The sequence below is a fragment of the Chiloscyllium plagiosum genome, unplaced genomic scaffold (assembly GCF_037043375.1).
Source record: "Chiloscyllium plagiosum isolate Xiang-an unplaced genomic scaffold, Cpla_swu_hap1 HiC_scaffold_39, whole genome shotgun sequence".
Lineage (NCBI taxonomy): Eukaryota > Metazoa > Chordata > Chondrichthyes > Orectolobiformes > Hemiscylliidae > Chiloscyllium > Chiloscyllium plagiosum.
Window position 1 is genome coordinate 138,603 of NW_028270177.1, and position 12,976 is coordinate 151,578.

The 12,976-nt window shown below is 42.1% G+C and overlaps 1 protein-coding gene across 1 annotated transcript in view; it reads right to left on the bottom strand.

Moving 5' to 3' along the window:
- Window positions 1-4,232: 4,232 nt before the first annotated feature.
- mtfmt (mitochondrial methionyl-tRNA formyltransferase) overlaps window positions 4,233-12,976 on the bottom strand; it is a 56,477-nt gene continuing 47,733 nt past the window's right edge. Inside the window, 3 exon segments of the mRNA XM_043674566.2 lie at window positions 4,233-4,327; window positions 4,330-4,485; window positions 9,134-9,210. Coding sequence (XP_043530501.2) covers window positions 4,295-4,327; window positions 4,330-4,485; window positions 9,134-9,210 — 266 coding nt within the window. The 3' untranslated portion in view covers window positions 4,233-4,294.

Below are 12,976 nucleotides of genomic sequence, written 5' to 3' on the forward strand. Positions count from 1 at the left end.
CGAGGGAGGAGTGAAGGACAAGTGATATGATATCAGATGTGGACCTACTGGTCTGATAGTCAAACTGGAGTGGGTCAAGAGTAGTGGGGAGGCTGGAGTTGATTAATGTCATGACAGGCCTTTCAAAGCACTTCATGACCACCGAAGTTAGGCCCACTGGGCAGTAGTCATTGAGACATGCTGCATGAGCCTTCTTCGACACAGGGATGATGTTGGCCTCTTGAAACAGGCAGGGACGTAGCCTGCTGTAGGGAGAGGTCGAAGATGTCCGAGAAGACCTCTGCCAGTTGATCTGCACATGCTCTGAGTGTACGGCCTGGTACTCCGTCTGGTGCCATCGCTTTCCTTGAATTCACATGAAGGAAAACTGATCTGACCTCTGATGCAATGACTGTTGGGATTGGTTCATCAGGACTTGTCAGAATAGGTGTTACCTCTCCACTGAAATTCTGCTCAAAGCGAGCATAGAAAGCGTTGAGACGATCTTGCAGTGTCTCTTTTTAGAACTTGTGATGTCATTAGATGGGATTGAGAGGGACTGAAGTAAAGGGGCATGAACTGGGCGAACGCAAAAACTCAGTCAGGACTGAAAATGGCAGCTGAAACTTGGAACAAAGCAGGTTTTGACTGCAGACAGGCACCAGAACAGGAATCTGTAACAAGCAGCATTAAACTGCAACTCAGCTTACTAACTAAATATAAGTGTCACTATTTTATCAACAAGATGAAAACAAAATAATGTTAATTTTAAATGGGGACTTATAGCTCCAATTTATTCAGCCTCTAATCATAGAGCTACTCTGTCATTCAATCTAGTGAGCAAAGAGATCAAATGACTATTCACTAAATTTGAAGCCAAGAAACTGAAAGCAAATAATTCAGAAATTAGTTAACAGTAGGTGACACAAAGTAAGAACAACAGGCAGAGATTCTCATTGGCAGAATGCATGAGTGTTTCCTACAGAGACTGTATGGCCAATTCACCTAACCTACACATCTTTTAATTGTGGGAGGAAACTGGAGCACCCGGAGGAAACCCAAGCAGACACGGGGAGAACGTGCAAACTCCACACAGACAGTCGCCGAAAGTGGGACTCAAACCTGGGTCCCTTGCGCTGTGAGGCAGCAGTGCTAATCACTGTGCCGTCCCATCCTATAGACTCTGTATTAGGATCTCAAAAATTCTTAATCATAGGTGAAGGACTTGGATAATGGAACAGAAAACCATATACCCAAATTTACTAAGCTAATGACACAATGTTAGACAGAATTGTAAGTAGTATATCTGGCAGCATAACATTGCAAAATAAATACAAATTAGATACAAAAATGAGCAGAACTGCGGCAGTGGGTTTCAATTCTGACTCGTGGTGCCAAACATTTAGCAGTGAGTCACATAATTTTTAATTTCTGAAGTATTATCCCAGACTCAGATATTAACCAGTTCAGGCTTCTGTATTTCCCCAGCATTCTTACTGGAGTGTTTGTTCCTGCTTGCATGTTCAGTATAGAGCCTTGGTGAGATCATACCTGGAATATCGTGTGCAGTTTTGGTCTCCTTATCTGAGGAATGATGCTCTTGCGACAGAGGGAGAGCTGCAAAGGTTTACCCAACTGATCCTGGGGATGGTTGCACTGGTGCATATGGAGAGGTTGAATGGATTATGTTTGCTGGAATTCAGAAGAATGAGGGGGGAATCTCAGAAATTGATAAAAGTCTAATAGGCATAGACATGGTAAATGCAGGAAGAATGCTCCCGGTGGCAGAAGACTCCAGAACCTGGGATCACATCCAAGTATATGGAGTATACCATTTAGAATTTAGAAACGTAGCAATTTCTTTACTCAGAACTGGTGAGCCTCTAGAACTCTCTGCCACAGAAAGCAGTCAAGGTCACAATATTGCATGATTTCAAAGAGTTGGATATAGCACTTGGAGCTAAAAACATCAAAGGATATGGAGGAAGAGCAGTAACAGACCCCACTGATTGAGATGATCAGCCATAATTATAATGAATGACAGAGAAGCTCAAAGGATCAAATGGCCGATTCCTGCTCCTATTTTCTATGTCTGAATATTCGAAGATAAAGACATGCATCCCAAACTGCCAAGTGCCTCTGGTCCATTCCAGGGGTTAAGTAGAAAGGCATCAATACATCCTGTAAAAACAGGTGTAACTTGCAATTCTATTGTGTAAGAGCTTTTTTTCTTTGAGAGATGCTTGTCTTGATAGCAGGTAATACACAATACCATTCCAGACCGTTCAAGATTTGATTTATTTCTTGTCACATGTACCAAAGTACAGTGAAAAGCTCTGTTTATGAGCAGTACAGGTAGATCATAGTAAGCAAGGATGTACAGATCAGAAAGACTTAGAGGCATACAGGTTGCATTGCACAGGGTATGCACTAGGCGAGAGTGACATTAGCAAAGGTCAGTATTATTTGAGGCTAGAGAGCCCATTCATCAGTCTAATAACAGCTGGGAAGAAAAAGCTTTTCCTGAACCTGCTGGGCTGCATGTGTTCAGGCTTCTGTATCTTCTGTTTGACAGAAGAGGTTGTAGGAGATCATTACCAGGGTGCAATGTGTCCTTGATGATGTTGGCAGCCTTTATCCAGCAGCGAGCGAGCACTATAATGGAGTCAATGGATGGAAGGCTGGATGTGCACACCACCTTCTGTTGTTTCTTACGATCCTGGGCAGAGTGCTTGCCATATCAGGCTGTTATGCACCAAACAATACATTTTCAATGGTGTATCTATGGAAGTTGGTGAGGATCCTTATGGAAACTCCTGAGCTGCCTAAGAAGAAACATTGTTGTGCCTTCTTGACTGTTGCATCTACGTGGGAAATCCAGGGCAGATGGTCAGTTATCTACCATTCACTATGATCATGATTGATCCTCTATCTCAATGCCATTTTCCTGCTTTCCTCTCCATATCCCTTGATGCTTTTCATACCAAAGAAAATCAATCTATTTCTTGAATGTAATCAGTAATCCAGCCTCACAGCCTTCCATGATATGATCAGAGGGACCTTCATATACAAACCCATCCATCCTTTAAGGGACATGTGGATAAAGATTAAGAAGGTATTGGGATAATCTCTTATATAAAAGTCAAGGCATAGGGTATGACAGCAGGGAAATTATGCTGAAACTACTAAGCCAAAACTAAAGTATTGGTGGCAGTTCTGGAATTCTTATTTTTGGTGGGATGCGATAGCAGTGGAGATGGTGTAAGAGAGATTTACCAGGATCTTGCCCAGGCTGGAGAATTTGAGTTATGAAGAGAGATAGGATAGACTGGTGTTGCTTTCCTTACAGCAAGGAGACACGAGGACATGATTAAGATGTATAAAATTGAGGGGCATAGACAGGGTAGATAAGAGGTGACTGTTCCCCTTGATGGAGAGATCAATGACTGGGGGGGGGCATAGATTTGAGGTAAGGGGTAGGATGTTTCAATTAGATGTGAGGAAACATTTTTTCACTGAGGGCAGTGGGAATTGTTGACCTACATTGGTTCCTGGTTACTTAGCATCTCAAATTAAATAATCTAATTGTTTTAAATCCTCTATTGCCTCACATGTCCACACCTGCACATGAGGTTCTCCAATTGTCCTGATTCCCCCACTGTTTGGAGCCATGCTATCAACTATTCAACCCTAGGCTCTGAAAGTAGTTCTTCAAATCTTTATTCCTCTTTACTCTTCTCCCTTAAGCAGTTCCTCAAAACACTCAGCTCAAATGTCCAGCACAATTCCTATTAGATCTTTCTTTGACCATGTGTCAACTTACGTTAACCATAGAGATGAAGCACCTTGGACCATGTGTTTACATAGAATGTACTTAATGAATGCAAGCCATTGCTGTTATTAACTTGTGACTCAACTGATTTCTGATGGAAGAAAACCAATATTTAGGGACAGATGGAAAAATGTTTGTCTCTAATGTTAAATTAAAATGAAAATACAGAATGCACATGTAGTCCACAACATGGTGACAGCAGGATCACAGAGAATAATTAGGAATTTAATTTGATATTAAAGTGGAACATAGCAATTATTTTTAATGATGCTAGAAGTTACATTTCTGACCAAGTTGCCCTGATAGTTTTATCATGCTTTTACCAAATCTCTGCCTCGTTTCTTGAACTACCAGGCATGGCTGGTTTCACATTTCAAGGTATGCAGACCATCCAAGTCACAACATTACTGGACACAAAAAATGAGAGTGTTAAAAAGCACTGGGGTTTAATTACACCAGATGGAAGCATTTAAATTATTAACATCAAGCAACAATCCAGTTCTTTTTGACAGTTTCGCTTTGGTCTTTCTTTCAGATTTGTATGTTTGAAATCTAGTTGCCATTTGATTTACTTTACTTCCTTTTTGAAAGTATGGATGGAGGTACCCATTATAAAAATCAGCAGCCGAGAGATCCTTCTTCAGCACCACTCGCTTGAAGCCTGACCATCCATTCTAGAGAAAACATATTCATGATTAACTAATTGTTGCGGAATGGAGAAGGTTTGCAGTTTTACATTAGGTTATGTAGTGACAGAGACAGGCCATTCAGCCCAATCACTCCCTGTTGACATTCATGTTGCACACTTACCTCCTCCCATTGAGATGAGAAACAATCTATTGCAGTAAGCACCCATTCCCTTCTCTTTCCCATTTGCCCTCCAGCTTAGTGTAATTCGCAAATTTAGAAGTCATGGTTTTGACTCCAAAACTTAAATGGTTAAATATAGCCCCAGCATTGAGCCTGGTCAGACACCACTTCCTATGCTGTGGTTCTGTTCGCCGAGCTGGAAATTTTTGTTGCAAACGTTTCGTCCCCTGTCTAGGTGACATCCTCAGTGCTTGGGAGCCTCCTGTGAAGCGCTTCTGTGGTGTTTCCTCCGGCATTTATAGTGGCCTGTCCCTGCCACTTCCGGTTGTCAGTTTCAGCTGTCCGCTGTAGTGGCCGGTATATTGGGTCCAGGTCGATGTGTTTGTTGATCACTCATCCACAAACTCCATCAACAAACACATCGACCTGGACCCAATATACCGGCCACTACAGCGGACAGCTGAAACTGACAACCGGAAGCGGCAGGGACAGGCTACTATAAATGCCGGAGGAAACACCACAGAAGCGCTTCACAGGAGACTCCCAAGCACTGAGGATGTCACCTAGACAGGGGATGAAACGTTTGCAACAAGAATTTCCAGCTCGGCGAACAGAACCACAGCAACGAGCACCCGAGCTACAAATCTTCTCACAAACTTTGAACCACTTCCTATCTCCTGCCATTCTGAAGTTTACAAATTTTTATCTTTTTACTCCCATCCTTCTAAACATTCTGCTCTGAAGCTGAACACCAATCACTGGAGAGGGTGACTATACAAATATCCCCTTCCTCAATGATGAAAAGCCCAGCACATCAGTGCAAAAGATAAGGCTGAAGCATTTGCGGCTATCTTCAGCCGGAAGTGCCAAATGCATGATCCATTTCAGCTTCCTTCAGTGGTCCCCAGCATCACAGATACAGTCTTCAACCAATTTAATCCACTCCATGTGATATCAGGAAACAGTTGGAGTCCTGGATACTGCAAAGGCTATGGGCTCTGACAACATTCCAGCAATCATACTGAAAACGTGTCTCCAGAACTTGCTGGTCTCATAGCCACGTTGTCCCTGGACAGTTGCAAAATTGGAATCTGGCAAATAATGAGGAAAATTGCCCAGGTATGCCCTGTACACAATAAAATAGACAAATCCAACCCAGCCATTTACTGCCCATCAGTCTACTCCTGATTATCAGTGAAGTGATGAAAGGTGCCATCAACAATGCTATCGAGCAGCACCTGCTCAGCGATGCCCAGTCTGGGTTCCACCAGGGCCTCTCAGCTCCTGACCTCATTATTTGGTTCAGACATGGACAAATGAGTTGAATGAGAGTGATAACCCTCAGCATCAAGGCTGCATTTGACTGAACGTGGCATCAAGGAGGCACAGCAAAACTGAAATCAATGGATATCAGGGAGCAAACTGTCCACCGCAAGCAAGGATATAAATTCTTGGATCACTGGGGTATGTTTTACGGTAAGGATAAATTATACAAGAGGGACGGGTTGTACCTTAATAGGTGGGGGACCAGCATTCTGGCAGACAGGTTTGCCACTGCATCACAGAGGTGTTTAAATTAAGCAGGTGGAGGGGACACAAACTGGAATTTAAGAAGGAAGTTAAAGGGCAAGTGAGAATAAGAGAAGTTAAGAAAGGCAATAGAATCAATGAAGCAGAAAACTCAAGAAGGAATCATACAGGATGGTCAAGTGAAATAGGTATTGATTGGAAGGGTGAGGGGAGTAATAAATTTAAAATATCATATATCTTATGCTTCGTGCATTCATATAAGCTGGATGAGCTTGAGCCTCAGTTGGAAATCAGCAGGTACAATATTGTGGGGATAACTGAGACGTGGCATCAAGTGGATTAGGCCTGGGAAATGAATATTCAAGGCTATACATGCTACGGAAAGGGCAGACTGACAGGCAGAGGAGGTGGAGTGGCCCTATTGGTGAGGAATGATATTCAGTCCCTTGAGGGGGGGGGACATAGAATCAGGAGATGTACAGTCAGTATAGATAGAGCTGAGAAATTCTAAGGGTAGAAAGACCCTAATGGGAGTTATATACAGACCCCCAAACAGTAGTCTGGACGTAGTGTGTAAGTTGAATAAGGAGCTGAAATTGGCCTGTCGCAAAGGTATTACTACAGTTGTTATGGGGGATTTCAACATACAGGTAGACTGGGAGAATCAGGATGGTACTGGACCCCAAGAAAGTGTGTTTGTGGAGTGCCTCTGAGATGGATTCTTAGAACAGCTTGTACTGGAGCCTACTAGGGAGAAGGATTCTGGATCTGGTGTTGTGCAATGAACCGGATTTGATCAGGGACCTCGAAGTAAAGGAGCCATTAGGAGGTAGTGACCATAATAAGTTTTAATCTGCGATTTGAGACGGAGAAGGGAGAATCGGAAGTGTCAGTATTGCAGTTGAACAAAGAACTATGGAGCTATGAGGGAGGAGCTGGCCAAAGTTCAATGGTTCAATACCCTAGCAGGGATGGCAGTGGAACAACAATGGCAGGTCTGGATATAACGCAGAAGGTGCAGGATCAGTTCATTCCAAAGAGGAAGAAAGATCCTAAAGGGAGGCAGGGGAGCCATGGCTGATGAGGGAAGTTAAGGACTGTATAAAGATAAAAGAGAAGTATATCATACCGAAGATGAGTGGGAAGTCAGAGGACTGGGAAACCTTTAGAGAGTAACAGAGGATAACTAAAAAGGCATTATTTGGAGAAAACAAAATGTGGTACAAAGGCAAACCGGCCAAAAGAAAAAAAATTGTTAAGACTAAAATTGGGCCCTTGAAGACAGAAACGTGTGCATTTATTATGGGGAGCAAGGAAATGGCAGAAGAGTTGAATAGGTACTTTGGATCTGTCTTCACTAAGGAAGACACAAGCAATCTCCCAGGTGTGGTAGTGGCTGAAGGGCCATGGGTAATGGATGAACTGAAGGGAATTTATATTAGGTAGGAAATGGTGTTGGAGAGACTGTTAGGTCTAAAGGGTAATAAGTCCCCGGGACCTGATGGTCTGCATCCCAGGGTACTGAAGGAGGTGGCTCTATAAATCATGGATGTGTTGGTAATCATTTTCCAATGTTCTATAGATTCAGGATCAGTTCCTGCAGATTGGAGGATGGCTAATGTTGTCCCACATTTCAAGAAGGGAAGGAAAGAGAAAACAGAATTATAGACCGGTTAGCATGACGTCAGTGGTGGGAAAAGTGCTGGAGTCAATTATAAAAGATGAAATTACGACACATCTGGATAGCAGTAACAGGATAGGTCAGAATCAGCATGGATTTACAAAGGGGAAATCGTGTTTGACTAATCTTCTGGAATTTTTTGAGGATGTAACTATGAAGGTGAACAAAGGACAGCCAGTACAAGTCGTGTACCTGGACTTTCAGGAAGCCTTTGATGAAGACCCACATAGGAGGTTAGTGAGCAGCACGTGGTACTGGGGACAAAATACTGACTTGGATTGAAAATTGGCTGACTGACAGGAAACAAAGAGTAGTGATAAACAGATCCCTTTCAGAATGGCAGGTGGTGACCAGTGGGGTACCACAAAGTTCGGTGCTGGGACCGCAGCTGTTTACAATGTACATTAATGATATAGATGAAGGTATTAAAACTAATATTAGCAAATTTGCTGATGACATAAAGCTGGGTGGCAGGATGAAATGTGAGGAGGATGTTATGAGAATACAGGGTGACTTGGACAGGCTAGGTGAGTGGACGGATGCATGGCAGACGCAGTTTAATGTGGATAAATGTGTGGTTATCCACTTTCGTGGCAAGAACAGCAAGGCAGATTACTATCTAAATGGAGTCAGGTTAGGTAAAGGGGAAGTACGATGAGATATAGGTGTTCTTGTCCATCAGTCAATGAAAGCAAGCATGCAGGTACAGCAGGCAGTGAAGAAAGCTAATGGCATGCCGGCCTTCATAACAAGAGGAATTGAGTATAGGAGCAAAAAGGTCCTTCTGCAGCTGTACAGGACCCTGGTGGCACGAAGCATGTTTCCGCAGATGGGTGAGTTCAGAACCAGAGGATGCAGTTTAAAAATAAGGGGTAGGCCATTTAGAACAGAATTGAGGAGAAACTTCTTCACCCAGAGAGTGGTGGATATGTGGAATGCTCTGCCCTAGAAGGCAGTAGAGGCCAAGTCCCTGGATACTTTCAAGAAAGAGATGGATAGAGCTCTTAGAGACAGTGGAATCAAGGGTTATGGGAATAAGGCAGGAAAAGGATACTGATCGCGGATGATCAGACATGATCATAATGAATGGTGGTGCTGGCTCGAAGGGCCGAACGGCCTACTCCTGCACCTATTGTCTATTGTCACCGGTTGGAGTCTTATATAGCACAAAGGAAGATGGTTATAGTTCTGTACTATCATTTAATAATATTAAAGCTGATCTGATTGTGGCCTTCACTCAAAATCTCCATCTACCTCTGATCACCTTTGACTTCCTTGTTAGTCAAGAAATATAGTTTTACCTTGCAACGCACCAAAAGCATGTTTGATTCCTTGTGGAAGTGGATAGTTCCAGGGGCTAATTGTTCTGGTGTGAAAGCTACAAAAGCAAATGTTAAAAACAAAATAATTGCAATTCTCAAAAAGGTATCTCAGGATTATTATTAAAAAGACACAAAAATAGATATCTGACTGAACATCTGATTTGTTTTAGTTCATATTTCAATTTAACATCTAAAGAGTGAAATGTAACAGAGACAAAGCTAGTTCAGAATTTACAAAACTTCTGCAGTAAATTATTAAAAAGGAAGCCAACAGGCCAGATCATGGCAAATTATAACAGATAGGCACAGAAAAAGCTGCAAACACAATCTCATAATCAGACTGGTTAATGGATGGTAAGGGTTTTGTTATTAGACCAGAACCAATCAATCTTGATATAGAATAAAGAACAAAGTACAGCACATGAACAGGCTCCCCAAGCCTGTACTGATCAACATGCCCTAACAAAACTAAAACAAAACAAACCGTCTGCCCTTATTCAGACCGTATCCCTCTATTCCATCCCTATTCATGTAACCATCCAAATGTCTATCAAATGTCGCCAATGTACCTGCTTCCACCATTGCTTCTGCCAGTGTGTTCCAGGCTCCTAACACTGTGAAAAACTTCCCACTCACATCTCCCTTAAACTTCCTCCCCCTCACCTTGAATTTTTGCCCCCTTGTAATTGAAACTTCAATCCTGGGGAAAAGCCTCTGACTATCCACCCTATCTATGCCTCTCATTGTTTTGTAGAGCTCTATCAAGTCTTCTCTCAGCCACTGTCTTTCCGGTGAACACAATCCTAGTCTTTTTAGCCTTTCCTCCTAGCTAATGCTCTCGAAGCCAGGCAACATCCTGGTGAACCTTCCCTGCACTCTCTCCAAAGTTCCATGTCCTTCTAGTAGTGTGGCGAACAAAACTGCACATAATATTCCAAATGCAGCCTAACAAGGGTTTTATATAACTATAACATGATTTCCCACTCTTGTACACCATGCCCCAGCCAATGAAGTCAAGCATGCCTTATGCCTTCTTAAATCACCTTGGCTACCGGTGTGCCATTTTTAGGGAACTATGGGATCTGCCATTTCTGTGCCCAAGTTGCCAATCTATATCCTGTTGTATCCTTTCACTGTTAGCAATTCCACCAATCTTTGTGTCATCTGCAAACTTACTAATCAGACCAACCACATAGGCCCCTACATTCTCCTACTGACACTTCAGAATTGAAATTCGGAAAATTTAACACATTTTTAAAAAAATACTGCATTAGTAAAAGTGACAACACAGTTGTCATCTTGACATAAACCTGTGGCCCTTTCTTGGGACACCAACCCACACCACTAAAGATGTTTTTTTTAATGGCCTATTCAGACCACTGAAGTTGTCCCAAAATTACAAATAGAAATGGGAGTCACTAGTTCAAGAATGTGGCTCACTTCCACCTTCTCAGCAAAAATGAGCAAATGCCAGCTTAGTGAATGTGACCCAGTTCGCAAAAAATAAATCATTTCTAAAGCATGTGTAAAGAAAAAGGATAAATATGCACTTCCAATTAAAAGCTTTGATTGGCTAGTAAGACCTGTGCCTCACTACCCACTTCACTTTCAATGGCAAGACCTACAAACAAAATCAATGGGACACACATGGGATCACCAATACCAGGATCCTGAGCAGAAGCAGTAATGCAGAGACTCGAACGAACAGCCCTTCGCACAATCCAACTCAAATTTTGGTCCCGCTATGTGAATGACACCTTTGACATCACAAAACAGAACAAATTAGAGGAAACGTCATTAACAACATCCTCACTGGCATAAATTTTACCAAAGAGAAAGAGAACAACAACAGATTCCCCTTCCTAGACGTCACAGTGGAACAAACAAACAGTCAATGGAGAACTGCAGACCAACATCTACAGGAAAGCAACACACACAGACCAGATACTTAACTGTAGGAGCAATCAGGCCAACACCCACAAACTGAGTTGCATAAGGACATTATGCAATTAGGCCACAACACACTACAGCACCCAGGAACTACAAACAGCAGAAAAAGATATTTATACAGCATATTCAAGAACAATGGGTACTCAATAAACACAGTTCGCCGATTCTTAAACAACAAATCCAAACAAATAGACACAAGCGCAGAGATTCTAGCCACATAACCATACAAAGACAGCTCGGAGATGACGACTAGACCACTCCGACCACTTAGCATCATGGTAATCCGGAAACCCATCAACACACAAACAGCTACTGATAAACCTAAAAGGACCCTGTACCAACGACCAACAAAACAAATGTCATTTACAAAATATACCCTGCAAGGACTGCAACAAGCACTACATTGGACAAACAGACAGGAAACTAGCCACCAGGACACATGAACACCAACTAGCCACAACCAGCTATCACTAGTATCCTTACATACAGATGAAGAATGACACCACTTTGACTGGGACAGAGTAAACAGAGACACATATTCAAACCGGAACTCCATCAATAAACATATTGATTTCAACCCCATTTACCAACCACTGAGAAAAAGAAACGGAAATAATATCACCCACCGGATACATAGAGACACACAAATAGAAAGTGGGACAGAAGACCAGCGCTTCACCGGAGGCTCATTCATGATGTTACCTAGTATAGTGACAAAACATCTGAGAACAAACCTACCAGCTCAGCAAGAAAACTTACAACCTGAAAAAACCTTAATTTCAACTGGAAGATGCGAACCCATCCACATTGAACAAAACAAAGACAGGAAAAAGGACACATAGATCAAGAATCTCTTGACAGATGATAGAATAATAAGGAAAAAGCTTGTATTTCTGTAGTGCTTTACACAAGCACTTGTTGTCAAAATGAATTGTTATAAATAGCAGCCACTGTTGTAATGTTGGAAATACATGAACCAAATTGTACACAGCATGATCCCACAAACAGTAACATGAAAATTATCAGTTTTTGTGTCATAATAATGCTGTGAATTCTATTTCAGGCAGATGGTTTAACATCCCATCCAAAAGGAGGGCTTCCAGCAATTGCCATTTCTCATAAAGAATTCCAATCTTTTACCACCTTGAGTGCATGGAAATATTTCCTTACATTACTCTTCAAAAGAACTGATTCTAACTTTTAGGCCACTATCCTACTTCTAGATCCTCCAATCAGGTGAAACAGTTTCTCTCTACTTACCATAGAAACTCCTCAAAATATATTAAAAACTTTGCTGAAAACCTCTATCTAATCTTCTAAAATCTAGGAAAGACAACTTTAATTTGTATAATCTCCCATGAAACTTTGAGTTGTCGAACCAAGAACCATACAGACTTCCTCAGTGGCAGCAGTAACTCGAAGGGTGGGAGCTTGGACCAGGGGCCTGTTGAGAGCGGTGAGTCACTGATTTGAGCTTTTAAATTTGAAGTCAGAGAGCAGGAGGTTTCTGGGAAAGGAAGGACTTTTCATTTTTATTTCTGTCCAGATATATAAGTCAATGTTTTCTCAACCTGAGACACGACCATTCTAGAGCTCCCACCCAACCAAATCCTCTAACCTTAAAGAGTTTAATTCAGATAAATGTGAGGTGCTGCATTTTGGGAAAGCAAATCTTAGCAGGACTTATACATTTAATGGTAAGGTCCTAGGGAGTGTGGCTGAACAAAGAGACCTTGTTCAGTGCAAGTTTATAGCTCCTTGAAAGTTGAGTCGCAGGTAGATAGGATAGTGAAGGTGGCGTTTGGTATGCTTTCCTTTATTGGTCAGAGTATTGAGTAAAGAAGTTGAGAGGTCACGCTGTGGCTGTACAGA